The following is a 16641-nucleotide window of genomic DNA, read 5'->3' as shown; positions in this document are numbered from 1 at the left end:
CTTTTGTGATTTGTCTGCAGGCTTTTGGCGATTTGCTTTGTGTTGTTTTTCTACAGTAAGATCGTGATTTGTAAGGATCCAAATAGGCGTGGCACAATTACTGTATAACCATGTAAGCGATGGTTATGGAGGAAGTCCGTCAGGAAAATAAAATAACCGTCATAACTGTTTATTTAGATTTTTAAAATTTATTTTGAATTTGTGGAACGAACAGCTGACTGAAGTTGGGACTGCACGGCATTCATGCAATTGAGTCCATTTCTGCAATAACATGGACTCAACGTGATAAAACTTTGTAGCTCCTTGCTGAAAGAAGCAAGGTGTTCAAATCAAATACCAGCAGTGTTTAGCCAGTGTTTAGCAGATGTTATTATGGGTGTAGTGAAATGCTTGTGTTTCTAGCTCTAGCTGTGCAGTAATATCTAACAGTAATATCTATTTCACAACAATATACACAAATCAAAAGTAAAGGAATTAAGAATAGGCAAATTTGGGCGAGCATTTGCGCGAGCAGGATAGAATACAGTATATACTTAAGAGATGAGTAATGCAAAATATGTAAATATTATTAAAGCGACTAGTGTTCCATTATTAAAGTGTGTCTATGTCCAAGTCTATGTATATAGGGCAGCAGCCTCTTAGGTGCTAGTGATGGCTATTTAACATCATTTAACAGTCTGATGGCCTTGAGATAGAAGCTGTTCTTCAGTCTCACAGTCCCAGCTTTGATGCGCATGTACTGACCTTGCCTTCCGGATGATAGCGGGGTGAACAGGCAGTGGCTCAGGTGGTTGTTGTCCTTGATGTCCTTCCTATAACATTGGGTTCTGTAGGGCAGGTAGTTTGCTCCTGGTGATGCGTTGGGCAGACCACCTTCTGGAGAGCCCTGCGGTTGCGGGCGGTGCTGTTTCCATACAAGGCGGTGATATAGCCCAACACGATGCCCTCTATTGTGCATCTGTAAAAGTTTGTGAGGGTTTTAGGTGCCAAGCCAAGTTTCTTCAGACTCCTGAGGTTGAAGAGGCACTGTTGCAAGATCTTCACCACACTGTCTGTGTGTGTGGACCATTTCAGTTTGTCATTGATGTGTACGCTGAGGAACTTCAAGCTGTCCACCTTCTCCACTGCTGTCCTGTCAATGTGGATAGGGGGGGTGCTCCCTCTGCTGTTTCCTGAAGTCCACAATCAGCTCCTTTGTTTTGTTGACGTTGGTTGACAGGTTATGTTCCTGGCACCAAACTCCCAGGGCCCTCACCTCCTCACTGTAGGCTGTGTCATCATTGTTGGTAATCAGGCCTACTACTGTTGTGAGTGGCCACACAGTCATAGGCAAACAGGGAGTACAGGATGGGGCTGAGCACGCATCCTTCTGGGGCCCCAGTTTTGATTATCAGCTAAGTGGAGGTGTATTTTCCTACCTTCACCACCTGGGGGCGGCCCATCAGGAAGTCCAGGACCCAGTTGCACAGGGCGGGGTTCAGACCCAGAGCCTCAAGCTTAATTATGAGCGTGGAGGGTACTATGGTTTTGGATGCTGAGCTCTAGTCAATGAACAGCATTCTTACATATGTGTTCCTCTTGTCCAGGTGGGATAGGGCAGTGTGCTGTGCAATGGCGATTGCATCGTATGTGGATCTATTGGGGTGGTAAGCAAATTGAAGTGGGTCTAGAGTATCAGGTAAGGTAGAGGTGATATGATCCTTGACTAGTCTCTCAAAGCACTTCATGATGACTGAAGTGAGTGCTATGGGGCGATAGTCATTTAGTTCAGTTACCTTTGCTTTCTTGGGTACAGGAACAATGGTGGCCATCTTGAAGCATGTGGGAACAGTAGACTGACCATGACCATCACAGCCCTAGATTCAAAGCCTTAGCAGTCATCATACCTTAGCAGTTGATACCAATGTATGATATGTTGTCAAATACATTTGTTCAGTTGTACTAGAGCCATTGGATTACCATGTTTGCACTGTGGTTGAGTTCAGTGTAGCCTATAGGAGGGAACATGATGCCAGAATTGTTATGGAGGATCAACAGATTGAATAGAAGCCTAAGACTGCGCCTGAAATGGCACCCAATTCCATATATAGTGCACTACTATACCTGTGGGCAGGGTTGGGTAGGTTACTTTCTAAATGTAATCCATTATAGTTACTAGTTACCTGTCAAATTGTAATCAGTAACGTAATCTGATTACTTTCCCCTTAAGAGGCATTAGAAGAAGACAAAAATGTATGTTACCAATTGAACAACATCTATTACAGGATAAATCAATGTTAAAGTTTACATAGCTGGCCATATATGGATGTTACATTTAACATTATGGGTTGGTTATGTAGGCTTCTTCTAACCCATCGTTTTCTACTACATATAATAATACGATTAAATTATATCTTTACATTAAAAACCAAAGTCTATCAGAATTCCAGTCATTCCAATAAATGTTATAGCCCTTGATCTACATGAATAGGACTGGAAAAGTATAGCTATGCCAAATTGTTTTACCTAAGAATGACCTTAGCCAGCCCTACTCTGTTGTTTATGATTTTGTTGTCATGGAGAACTGATTGGGCTCATTGATTAGAGTTGAAAATAAATGCTGCGCTCATGAAATGGCATGCTTAGAGCACTATTGAAAAGTGCTATTTACATGTGAAAAATGAATGCCATATGCTGCATTTGCTATAGGCCTATTGTTTACCTTTTTGTTGGTGACACTTTGATATCTTGATAGTATGCAGCTGTTTAAAGGGCAAATCCACAGATGAAACAATAACAAAACGGTTTCCCCGTTTTTGTAAAAAGCTGAGGGATGGGTCTGGAGAAATGTAACCACTCTCAGATTAATAGACAGAGCTATGGATGCAAGGACTGACCATCCATGACATAAAGATTATTGTTTGTTTATTACATTTATAATATTTACAAACATTGGAGTAAAACAAACTTATATTTTGGGTTCTGAACTAACTTCATGAGTTACATTATTCTAGAATTCACGGATGTATAAATATATATAATTTATAAATCCAAAAATGGATGTAGCAACTACAGATTTAATTTAATTCTTTAATTCTATCAAAAGTGTGCAAGTTTGAGCATGTGTCCATTAGGCATATGGATTCATTTTTTTTTATCAGCATGAATTGGATTGAGCAATAAAAGCCCCACTTTTATTCCATAGGCTTGGATCTGCACTACGAAGCTGTCCAAGAGCAGATTTTTCTCTGGCTGTCTACTGGTTTCAAAAACAATGATTGACAGGCAGTTTAAATTTATTGAATTCAAACATTGTTGTGTTCAAATACACATTTAAATGTGTGAACAGCCGTCCACAACAACCACAATCCTCAAAGCGCAAATAACTAAATGAGAGAGCAGCAGTGTGATTCACATCAATGCTCGATGTCGTTAACAAAAAATAAGTGATATCCGTATCGCCGTAGACTACACCACTGCTTTCATCCTTTCCTCCAAGAATTTATTCAAGTTTGATAATCTTTGGATGCAGTCGCACCATTGGAAGACATAGCTTGGACTGTAGCCTACAAGAGCCTATTCCTGCTCTTTTCCCATGATCCATCAAACACATTTGGTGTGTCATCATAGTGGTCTCTGACTTGTGGTCAGACTCGCTCAGGTTGAACAAACTTACTTGCACCTTTTTTCAATGCTGATTTGAATGTCGTTGTGAAAACAAAGTGTCCATGATTTCTTTTCTTAATTTAAAAAGTAATCATTGAAGTAATCATCTAGTTTTACTTTTTTTTTTTTACAAAAATACTTGTAACCCGACGAATTGAGGCTGTTCTGAGGGCAAAGGGGGGTGTAACTCAATATTAGGAATGTGTTCCTAAAGTTTTGTACACTCAGTGGAAGTGTTATATAATTTTCCACCTTTAAACCTTGCCAAGATGGCCTTATAAATGACAGATTAATAATTGTATGCATATAGCCTATATGTTCCCCCTCTTTTTTCAGGGGGGTTGTGTCTGTATTGCCAGTAGTGGAATGTTACTTCCAAGATGGCGTAGCAGTCAGACGTCTTTGTCCTGTCGTGTCCCCTGTATATATCTTTTTACATCTTTTTATTCGCATATCTTTGTAAAATATTTTCCTAAACCTCAACTTCTAAATACTCTCCTGCAACCCGCCTCATCCAATGTGGCGTGGATCTGCTTTTTTCTAAAGTATTTCTATTTACTTTGGATCTGGAATCCCTCAACTGAAGCTAGCCGGCTAACTACCTACCAGCGATCAGTTAGCAAACCACTGCTAGTTGTCATCAGCTAAACTTTAGCTCGGAAAGCTCTCGCCAGTTCGAACAACATGTCTCAAACCAGAGCATAACGGACCTATTTCTCTCCATATCCCCAGATTCCTACCGCAAACTCTGAACATCTGGATCTTCGCAACTAGCTAACCGCAATCCCGGGTGACCACTCCTGGCTAGCGTTTCCATCCCGGAGCAAGCACCAATTAGCCTGAAGCTAGCCTGGCCAGCTCACTTCTGGGCTACAATATCCGGACCCCTTCTACTGCTGGTACGGGGCACGGAACCCCACTGATCCTCTAGGACTGGAATACCGACATAATCTGCCCGAGGATTCCAACAGGCCCCTTAGGCGTGACGCCCGCTGAAGGCCCATTTTGCTAACCTGCTAGGCCTGCTAGCTACCTAGAGCTACTTGGAACCCTACTAATTCCACGACTGGTCTATCGACGTCACCGCACAAAGAGGCAAAAACAGACTTACCCCCATCGCGACGTCCCCCAAAGGCTAACTTGCTAGCCCCGGTCTGCTAACTGCTAGCTTGCCTGCCCCGGTCTGCTAACTGCTACCTTGCCTTCCCCGGTCTGCTAACTGCTAGTCCCTGCTAACTGCTTGCTTGCTAACCCGGTCTGCTAGCTTGCCAGCCCCGGTCTGCTAACTGCTAGCTTGCCAAGATAGAACTGCCAAAGGGGGCGGTGTTGCAATCTACTGCAAAGATAGTAATACAGAACTCTGCAGGCTATCCAAGTCTGTACCCAAACAATTCGAGCTTCTACTTCTAAAAATGCACCTTTCCAGAAACAAGTCTCTCACTGTTGCCGCTTGCTATAGACCCCCCTCTGTCCCCAGCTGTGCCCTCGATACCATATTTTAATTTATTGCCCCCATCTATCTTCTGAGCTCGTACTACTAGGTGACCTAAACTGGGACATGCTTAACACCCCGGCCATCCTACAATCCAAACTTGATGCCCTCAATCTCACACAAATTATCAATGAACCAACCAGGTACAACTCCAAATCCGTAAACACGGGCACCCTCAGATGTCATCCTAACTAACTCGCCCTCCAAATACACCTCTGCTGTTTTCAATCAAGATCACTGCCTCATTGCCTGCATCCGTAATGGGTCTGCGAACAAACAACCACCCCTCATCACTGTCAAACGCTCCCTAAAACACTTCTGCGAACAGGCCTTTCTAATTGACCTGGCCGGGGTATCCTGTAATGACATTGACCTCATCCCGTCAGTAGATGATGACTGGCTATTATTTAAAAGTGCCTTCCTCACCATCTTAAATAGGCATGCCCAATTCAAAAAATGTAGAACAAGGAATAGATATAGTCCTTGGTTAACTCCAGACCTGTCTGCCCTTGACCAGCACAAAAACATCCTGTGGCGTTCTGCATTAGCATCGAATAGCCTCTGTGATATGCAACTTACAGGGAAGTTAGGAACAAATATACACAGGCAGTTAGGAAAGCTAAGGCTAGCTTTTTCAAACAGAAATTTGCATCCTGTAGTACCAACTCATAAAAGTTCTGGGACACTGTAAAGTCCATGGAGAATAAAAGCACCTCCTCCCAGCTGCCCACTGCTCTGAGGCTAGTAAACACTGTCACCACCGATAAATCCAATATAATTGAGAATTTCAATAAGCATTTCTCTACGGCTGGCTATGCTTTCCACCTGGCTACCCCTACCCCGGTCAACTGCCCGGCATCCTCCAAGGCAACCCGCCAAAGCCCCCACCATTTCTCCTTTACCCAAATCCAGATAGCTGATGTTCTGAAAGAGCTGCAAAATCTGGACCCCTAAAATAATCAGCTGGGCTAGACAATCTGGACCCTCTCTTTCTAAAATTATCTGCCCAAATTGTTGCAACCCCTATTACTAGCCTGTTCAACCTCTCTTTCGTATCGTCTGAGATTCCCATAGATTGGAAAGCTCCTGCGGTCATCCCCCTCTTCAAAGGGTGTGACACTCTAGACCCAAACTGCTACAGACCTATATCTATCCTACCCTGTCTTTTTATTAAGGTCTTCAAAAGCCAAGTTAACAAACAGATTACCGACCATTTTGAATCCCACCGTACCTTCTCCGCTATGCAATCTGGTTTCAGAGCTGGTCATGGGTGCACCTCAGCCACACTCAAGGTCCTTAACGGCATCATAACCGCCATCGATAAGAGACATTACTGTGCAGCCGTATTCATCGACCTGGCCAAGGCTTTCGACTCTGTCAATCACCACATTCTTATTGGCAGACTCGACAGCCTTGGTTTCTAAAATGATTGCCTCGCCTGGTTTACCACCTACTTCTCTGATTGAGCTCAGTGTGTCAAATCGGAGGGCCTGTTGTCCGGACCTCTGGCAATCTCTATGGGGGTGCCACAGGGTTCAATCCTCGGGCCGACACTCTTCTCTGTATACATCAATGATGTCGCTCTTGCTGCTGGTGATTCTCTGGTACACCTCTACGCAGACACCATTCTGTATACTTATGGCCCCTCTTTGGACATTGTTAACTAACCTCCAGATGAGCTTCAATGGCATACAACTCTCCTTCCGTGGCCTCCAACTGCTCTTAAACGCAAGTAAAACTAAATGCATGCTATTCAACCGATCACTGCCCGCACCTGCTCGCCAGTCCAGCATCACTACTTTGGACGGCTCTGACTTAGAATACGTGGACAACTACAAATACCTAGTTGTCTGGCTAGACTGTAAACTCTCCTTCCAGACTCACATTAAGCATCTCCAATCCACAATTAAATCTAGAATTGGCTTCCTGTATCGCATTAAAGCATCCTTCACACATGCTGCCAGATATACCCTCGGTGATGTCATCTATAAAATAGCCTCCAACACTCTACTCAAACTGGATGCAGTCTATCACAGTGCCATCGTTTTTTTTCACCAAATCCCCATACACTACCCACCATTGCGGCCTGAACACTCTCGTATGGTTGGCCCTCGCTTCATACTCGTCGCCAAACCCACTGGCTACAGGTTATCTACAAGTCTCTGCTAGGTAAAGCCCTGCCTTATCTCAGCTCACTGGTCACCATAGCAGCACCCACTCGTAGCACGCGCTCCAGCAGGTATATATCACTGGTCACCCCCAAAGCCAATTCCTCCTTTGGTCGTCTTTCCTTCCAGTTCTCTGCTGCCAACAGCCCATCTACCTACCTACCTCATCCCCATACTGAATTTATTTATTTATCTTGCTCCTTTGCACCCTAGTATCTCTACTTGCACATTCATCTTCTGCACATCTACCATTCCAGTGTTTAATTGCTATATTGTAATTACTTTGCCACCATGGCATATTTATTGCCTTAACTCCCTTATCTTACCTCATTTGCACTCACTGTATATAGACTTTTTGTTTTCTTTTGTTCTACTGTATTATTGAATATGTTTTGTTTATGCCATGTGTAACTCTGTGTTGTTGTATGTGTCGAATTTCTATGCTTTATCTTGGCCAGGTTGCAGTTGCAAATGAGAACTTGTTCTCAACTAGCCTACCTGGTTAAATAAAGGTGAAATAAGAAATAAAAAAACACCGGTATCTCGATGGGGAACAGGTGACAGGGTCTCAAGTGTTGTTCCTTCTATTTCCTCTCCCCTCACTCTCTTTCTTCTTTTCTTTATCCCTCTGTCTGTCTATCACGTTGTCTCTCTTTCTCTCTCTATGGTATTTATACAGTAATTTTGCATATTATCAACAGTAAAATACTCTGAAATGTTTAACTGCAGCATACTGTAAATGATGGTGCATTGTGGGAAAATGTTTTGGCTGGGGAAAGAATTTCTGTATTTTGAATGGTACTGTAATTCCACCCCACAGAATACAGTTCCATATCTTTGGAGCGCCAAAAACTTTGACCACTAGTGGGTTCAGGGTATTATTGTTTCTGTCTCATTAACATATGTTGAGGCGTGCCTTTTCAGAGACTGTATTTGTTTCACCCGTGAGTGAGAATTCTGTACCAATTGAACTGCTATATGGTTATAGGTCTCCATTAATTTCTATAAAGGAACAGATTGGAGTTACAGCTAATCTTAAACCTTAAATGGTTGAGCATTTGCCATGTCCTTTAGGTCTGTTTTGCCCAGTAGTTGCTGCCATTTTGGAAGCCTTTGTTAATTAAGGATCTTACCCGTATTTGACATTTTTGCCTGAAATGACATACCCAAATCTTAACTGTCTGTAGATCAGGACCTGAAGCAAGGATATGCCTTTTCTTTATACCGTTTGAAAGGAAAGACTGACGTTTGTGGAAATTTTAAATTAATGTAGGAGAATATAACACATTAGATCTGGTAAAAGATATTACAAAGTAAAACATGCTTTTTCATTTTTTTTGTCCCATCATCTTTGAAACGCAAGAGAAATTCCATAATGTACTATTCCAGGTTAGGTGCAATTTAGATTTAGGCCACTAGATGACAGCAGTGTATGTGCAACGTTTTAGACAGATTCAATGAACCATTGCTTTTCTGTTCAAAATGTTGTATCAAGACTGCCCAAATGTGTCTAATTGGTTTTATTAATACATTTTCAAGCTCATAACTGTGCACTCTCCTCAAACAATAGCATGGTATTATTTCACTGTAATATCTACTGTAAATTGGACAGTGCAGTTAGATTAACAAGAATGTAAGCTTTCTGCCCATATCAGATATGTCTGTGTCCTGTGAAATGTTCTTGTTACTTACAACCTCATGCTAATCTTATTAACCTACGCGTTAGCTCAACCGGGGGGGATCCCGTAGAGGTTAACAGCTTCTACCCCCCCAAGCCATAAGACGGCAGAACAATTAATCAAATGGCCATCTGTACTTTGTACATTGACCCCCCGTAAGCATTTCACGGTAAGGTCTACACCTTTATTTGTCACATGCGGTCTAAATGGCGCATGTGACAAATACGATTAGATTTTTATTTGAACAATAGTTAAGATGGGGAGAGGTTTGTCCATAATAAAGTGTTGCTCTGCCATCTTAACAACGCTATAAACAGGGAATGTCCTACAGGGCAGGGCATGTCCTACAAGTGAAGAGGGAGTTAGGAAAATTACAATTGGCCCAGAACAGGGCAGCACGGCTGGCTCTTAGATGTGCATGGAGAGCTAACATTAAAAACATGCATGTCAATCTCTCTTGGCTCAAAGTAGAGGAGAGATTGACTTCATCACTACTTGTATTGACATGTTGAATGCACTGATCTGTCTGTTTAAACTACTAGCACACAGCTCAGACACCCATGCATAACCCACAAGACATGCCACCAGAGGTCTCTTCACAGTCCCCAAGTCAAGAACAGACGATGGGAGGTGCACAGTACTACATAAAGCCATGAATACATGGAACACTATTTCACATCAAGTAACTCATGATAGCAGTAAAATCATATTTAAAAACAATTTGGATAAAAATACACCTAATTGTACAGCAGGGACTGTGAAGAGACACACAGGGACAGAAGTGCATACACACATGATAACATATGCACTTTACACACACGCACATAGATTTTGTGATGTAGATATGCGGTGTGAGATTTATTGTAATGTTTTTAAGATTGTATATATATCTACCTTAATTTTGCTAGACCCCAGGAAGAATGGGGATCTATAATAAATACAAATACAATTAAATTGCAATTACCAAAGAATGATGTAACAACATGCTAATAAAATGTTGCTCCAAAAGTAATGGCAGTTTTATTACACGGGCACAAGAACAGTTTTAATGTTAAGTGTTGATAAGTGTTGATAATGCTAACGGTAACAAAACTGTAACGGTAACAAAATATGGCTATTAAGTGTTGAAAGGAAACTAAATATCTAAAAACTGCCTTCTGGAATCAACTACAACCAAGGTAGGTGAAAAATCATGTTAGTTTCTATTCCCGAAAAAACTACCCCTTTAAATATCTTATAGTGTGTGTTTGAAACCAGAACACTGGACAAAGAAGTTTGAAGTTGTTTTTGCTAAGCATCCAACTTTGTTGTTGTTTGCAAATGGCTTTGAATAGCAGCTTTCAACCTTTTCAGTGGCATGCTGAAAGAGTCGTACAGTAGTTGAGCATCACCTTATGTATACTTAGCAGTACAAAATTTCATTCAGGAGAATGGACATTTACAGAATGTTCAGATATACTGTAAATGTATAGGGTAGATCAATTACGACAGTCAGATAGATTGTAATAGTATAGGGGTTCTGTTCATTTCTATCTTTAACATGCAGTTCCAGATACAACCCCACCATTAGTTGAAGGCAGCTAATCATATAGTTTATGAAAAGTAGTCACTTCCTGAGATCTGTATTCAAATATTGTTTATAAAGTAGTTGCTTTCTCAGATCTGTATTCTAATAGTTAAATTGTTTTGTTACTTTTGGAGATCTTTATTCAAATAGTTTTAAAAAGTAGTCATTTTTGGGGTATCTGTATTAAAATAGTTGTAGTCGCGTCCAAACTAACAATTTGGTCCCCTACCCACCAAAAAAATACTTTACACAAAGCATAATTGAAACTATAGTTACCTCAGGTCTGGTTTCTTTCCCACAATTTCTCCAGCCAAATAGTATTCCCACAGTTCAGAGTATATCAGCTGTGACGGAACCATAATGTCCTCAATGTCAGTTGCATGAAATGTTTCGTTTGTTGCTGATTTATGACTTACGGTCTGATTGCAGTTTGGACAGACACTGCTTCCCAGTGGCCATAGCAGCACTGCAGATTGTGACCTATAGACTAACTATGATTAGATGTTTGGGTCGTAATGAAGACGAGCGCAGTATCCATGCTGTATGGTTAGTATCTTACTTGGCTCTTTAGGTATGATTTGCGACTTGGATCCATTGACTCAAATCAAGGATATCTCGTATTTGTTTCCCATGTTCCTTTCCTCGACTAACTGTGTTGTTTGTCCCTGTAGGGGAACCCTCCTCCTGCTTCTGTCAATATGCACATTGTCTGCAGAAGAAGACTACCGAGCACAAGGTAAGCAGCCTCCACCTCCCCATCTCAACTCCATCTCTACATTGTAACAGTCTACACCAAACCTATGTCTCACCTGCATCCATTAGCCATTTCTGTTGCCATATATTTGTTGTCTGTTGTGGATGAGAGAGTGACCTTCTCTAGCTTTAAAGGGATGTCACTTTACAAAAGCCTGGTTTACGATGGCCTGTTCTTTCTGCCAAATGCAAACAGTTCAGCCATTCAAAGTTGAGTGTTACAGGGGCCTTGTGTGGGTGTGATAGGCATGGGTCTTAGTTGGACCAAGTGACATTTCACTTGTTGGCACCAGGCAGTATCTGAGAGGGAGGGTGAATACTGACTCCTGGTTGTAGAGTTGGAGAATGCCAGCACTTCTAATTTGTAGTTGCCATTGCTTTAGGGTTCAAACTTGCCCAGAGAATGATACTACGTAAAATACGTGATTTATGACATTATGCTATCATCAAGGACAGGAAATCTTCTTTGTTATGTGTTATTATTGGTATGTGGAGCTACTCTCCTCTTCCCATTCTTTTTAAAAACCCTTCTTTACATGCTCTTGGTCCTCAGGTCCTAGAATACAGGCAGAGACAGCCCAAATAGTCAGTCACTCTCTCGCTCCCTCTCAAAGGTTACAAAAGAATAACACATTTCACATATATTATTTGCAAATATTTAAAGTACAAAAGGGAAAATAAAGAGACAAATATGGGTTGTATTTGTGGCAACAGGTCACAAATCTTGCTGCTGTGATGGGACACTGTGGTATTTCACCCAATAGATATGGGAGTTTATCACATATTTCAAATTCTTTATGGGTCTGTGTAATCTAAGGGAAATATGTGTCTCTGATATGGTCATGCATTTGGCTCAGTTTCCACCTCATTTTGTGGGCAGTGTGCGCATATCCTGTCTTCTCTTGATAGCTAGGTCTGCCTATGGTGGCCTTTCTCAATGTTAATTTGTAATAATTGTTTAGGTCTCTCATGATTTGGTTGGGTCTAATTGTGTTGCTGTCCTGGGGCTCTGTGGGGTCTGTTTGTGTTTGGGAACAGAGCCCCAGAACCACCTTGTTTAGGGGACTCTTCTCCATGGCTCATCTCTCTGTAGGTGATGGCATTGTTATGAAAGGTTTGAAAATCTCTTCCTTTTTGGTGGTGGAAGAATTTAATGGCTCTTTTCTGGATTTTGACCATTAGTGGTTATCGGCCTCATTCTGCTCTGCATGCATTATTTGGTGTTTTACGTTGTACACTGAGGATATTTTTGCAGAATTCTGCATGCAGTCTCAATTTGGTGTTTGTCCCGTTTAGTAAATTCTTGGTTGGTGAGCGGACCCCAGACCTCACAACCGTAAAGGGTAATGGGTTCTATAATTGATTCAAGTATTTTTAGCCAGATCCTAATTGGGATGTTGATTTTTATGTTCCTTTTTATGGCATAGAAGGCCCTTCTTGCCTTGTCTCGCAGATCGTTCACAGCTTTGTGGAAGTTACCTGTGGCGCTGATGTTTAGGCCGAGGTATGTATAGTTTGTGTGCTCTAGGGCATGTAGTCCCAAACTGGGGTACCTCAGGGGTGCGCGCAATGCCGTCGAGGGTACGCAAAATTAAAATGTGATTCACATTTCTTTTTTATAACTACATTTGTATTTTTTTTTTTTCTTCACATTTTCAAACAGTCCATTTAGTAAGGCACGCATCCATTGAGACATACCAGCTGTACTGGTAGTACCGCTGAAATACAGTTGAATTCCGAAGTTTACATACACTTAGGTTGGAGTCATTAAAACTCATTTTTCAACCACTCCACAAATGTCTTGTTAACAAACTATAGTTTTGGCAAGTTGGTTAGGAAATCTACTTTGTGAATAATATTTCCAACAATTGTTTACAGACAGATTATTTCCCTGTATCACAATTCCAGTGGGTCAGAAGTTTACATACACTAAGTTGACTGTGCCTTTAAACAGCTTGGACAATTATGTCATGGCTTTAGAAGCTTCTGATAGGCTAATTGACATCATTTGAGTCAATTGGAGGTGTACCTGTGGATGTATTTCAAGGCCTACCTTCAAACTCAATGCCTCTTTGCTTGACATCATAGGAAACTCAAAAGAAATCAGGCAAGACCTCAGAAAAAAATTGTAGACCTCCACAAGTCCGGTTCATCCTTTGGAGCAATTTCCTAATGCCTGAAGGTACCACGTTCATCTGTACAAACAATAGTATGCAAGTATAAACACTATGGGACCAGGCAGCCGTCATACCGCTCAGGAAGGAGGCGTGTTCTGGCTCCTAGAGATGAATGTACTTTGGTGCAAATAGTGCAAATCAATCCCAGAACAACAACCTTGTGAAGATGCTGGAGGAAACAGGTACAAAAGTATCTATATCCATAGTAAAACGAGTCCTATATCGACATAACCTGAAAGGCCACTCAGCAATGAAGAAGCCACTGCTCCAAAACCTCCGTAAAAAAGCCAGACTACGGTTTGCAACTGCACATAGGGACAAGGATCGTTTGTTGTGTGGGTGCTTTGCTGCAGAAGGGACTGGTGCACTTCACAAAATAGATGGCATCATGAGGATGGAAAATTATGTGGATATATTGAAGCAACATCGCAGACATCAGTCAGGAAGTTAAAGCTTGGTCGCAAATGGATCTTCCAAATGGACAATGACCCTAAGCATACTTCCAAAGTTGTGTCAAAATGGCTTAAGGACAGTAAAGTCAAGGTATTGGAGTGGCCATCACAAAGCCCTGACCTCAATCCTATAGAATATTTATGGGCAGAACTGATAAAGCATGTGCGAGCAAGGAGGCCTACAAACCTGACTCAGTTACACCAGCTCTGTCAGGAGGAATGGGACGACATTCACAGAACTTATTTTGGGAAGCTTGTGGAAGGCTACCCAAAAAGTTTAACCCAAGTTATTAAACAATTTAAAGGCAATGCTACCAAATACTAATTGAGTATGTACACTTCTGACCCACTGGCAATGTGATGAAAGAAATAAAAGCTGAAATAAATAATTCTCTCTACTATTATTCTGACATTTCACATTCTTAAAATAAAGTGGTGATCCTAACTGACCTAAGACATACTTTTTTAACTAGGATTACATATTAGGAATTGCGAAAAACTGAGTTTAAATATATTTGGCTAAGGTGTATGTAAACTTCCAACTTCAACTGTAGATAAACAAAAGTGTTGTCTGCTCCTGCCACGCCCCCTACTGCTCATCCAGTGTCTCCTTGACCTGCCGCCACTCCCCCAGTGCTCTCTCCCTCTGTGTGTGATTGTGTGGGTGGAGACAGGTGTGCTGAAGTTAGAGCCGATCCCCACCAGCTGCAACCTGTTCCATAATCAAGACCTCTACAAATACTCAGTCATGCCACTTCCAAACTGCCAAATCATAATCTCTGCTCACTCAGTCTACGTTTATAGTCATGTGTTACTATTTAGATCCTGTCCCAACCTCTCTCGCCTCAGCACCTGGTTTCCTGCAACTTGCCTGAGCTTCTATTGGCCTGCACTCCATCTTCCCCCTGTGTTTCAATAAATATCTTGGTTACTTCATCCCAGGCTCCTCGTCTGAGTCTGCTCTTGGATTTCCCTGTTCCACTCCACGTAACAAAAAGTGAAATAAGCAATACAAAAAAATAACAGTAAACATTGCTGTGAGACAGAGAGAGAATGTAGTTGTACTCCCAGGTCAGGCCCTTGTTTCCAGTACCACTGAAGGACCGTTTTTAGTCAGGCAGCTTGAATATGTGTTGCCATCCAGGCCCATGTCACAGCATGCAGTGGCCTGATAGGGAGATGACGACAAATGCATTGCTTACTTTTTCTCACCAAAGCCATATTAGCATGTACTGCACATGTTGCTAAACAAGTCAACCATTTTGTTAGTTTAGCTGATAAATGGAAATTCACATGCAATATTCAGTTCATAAGCATTTACTAATACCTCTAAGGCAGGGTTTCCCAAACTTGGTCCCCCCCTCGGTGCACATTTAGTTTTTTGCCCTAGCACTTCACAGCTAATTCAATTAACCAACTCTTCATCAAGCTTTGATTATTTGAATTAGCTGTGTAGTGCTAGGGCAAAAAACTAAACGTGCACAGGGGCGGGGGACCCTGCGCTAGGGCACAGGTAGGCATCACTGATCAGTTGATCAGGGCTGCGTTCAGTACATAAAAACGTTATAGAATGTTCCATAGAACGGAAATGGTTTTCTACTGAATGACTAGTTGAAAAATAGGGAGGGGTTGGTTTGTGGTTTCAAAATGTACTGCTGCCCTTTAAGTTCTTCACTCATTGCTTCAAGCCACACCCCGGCACACCCACCGAACAGAGCAAACACATTTCAAAGTCTGTTTAAGAACATACAAGAATGTTTTGGGAAAACATGGCGTTCGGTACAAACCATTCCGAAATGTAGCAAACATTCAAGCGAACTGAATGCACCCCTGGTCTGATGCATAGTTTAAACAAAATCCTGCAATGCCTGCGGCACTCCAGGAACAGGGTTGCCTACCCCTGGGTCCAGTGGTGGAAGGACTGCTGTGCAAGGAATATGACAACAGCTTTCTTCCAGGGCCCATATTTACAAAGCGTCTCAGAGTAGGGCTAGTGATCTAGGATAACCTCCTCCTTGTAATTGTACTCTGTGTGAAGCTAGCTAGCGAACCTCTGTGTTGTGATAAGTATGTTGTTTGCTCTATAACCTGTTAATTCATTCCTTGCGACCGTGAGGCCAAAAAGGCCAAAAAAGGCCAAAAAGACAGACAATCAGAATAAAATCAACCACACGTTTGTTTTATCACAAAATTAGATAGCAACCTCTGTCCAGTGAAGTCCACAAAGCATATTGCATGTACAGTAACAGACAGTTACATGACCTACAGCATGGTCAAGTAAGTTAATATTTCTGACATTTTCAGACCACTAAACTACTATTGATTTTGAACCACAGAGTTACCGCAAGTTGTAAAGAAAACAGGAGCTGCCTCCACTGTTCCAGCACCATTTCAACTTCAACATTTCAAAATCATCAAATCACCTCTGCTTAGTTTAATACAGTGACAACTAAAAGATACCAAAACAATTTAGTCCAATCAACATAGTGGGGCAAAAAAGTATTTAGTCAGCACACCATGCGATTATGTTAGGACAGCGCCTAGCCACAAAAACCATACAGACATTTTCTAGCCAAGGAGAGGTGTCACAAAATTCAGAAATAGCTTTAAAATGAATCACTTACCTTTGATGATCTTCATCTGGTGGCACTCCCAGGACTCCATGTTACAAAATACATGTTTGTTTTGTTCAATAAAGTTAATCTTTA

The 16641-nt window shown here is 41.6% G+C and overlaps 1 protein-coding gene across 1 annotated transcript in view; it reads left to right on the top strand.

Moving 5' to 3' along the window:
* LOC112250505 (collagen alpha-1(XXIV) chain) overlaps positions 1–16641 on the top strand; it is a 205918-nt gene that overhangs the window by 13481 nt on the left and 175796 nt on the right. Inside the window, exon 3 of the mRNA XM_042321159.1 lies at positions 11223–11287. Within this exon, the coding sequence (XP_042177093.1) occupies positions 11223–11287 (65 nt within the window). The remainder of the gene's footprint in view (positions 1–11222; positions 11288–16641) is intronic.

The sequence above is a fragment of the Oncorhynchus tshawytscha genome, linkage group LG01 (assembly GCF_018296145.1).
Source record: "Oncorhynchus tshawytscha isolate Ot180627B linkage group LG01, Otsh_v2.0, whole genome shotgun sequence".
Classification (NCBI taxonomy): Eukaryota; Metazoa; Chordata; class Actinopteri; order Salmoniformes; family Salmonidae; genus Oncorhynchus; species Oncorhynchus tshawytscha.
The sequence above is the reverse complement of the archived record's forward strand: the minus strand, read 5'-3'. Positions and strand labels throughout refer to the sequence as shown.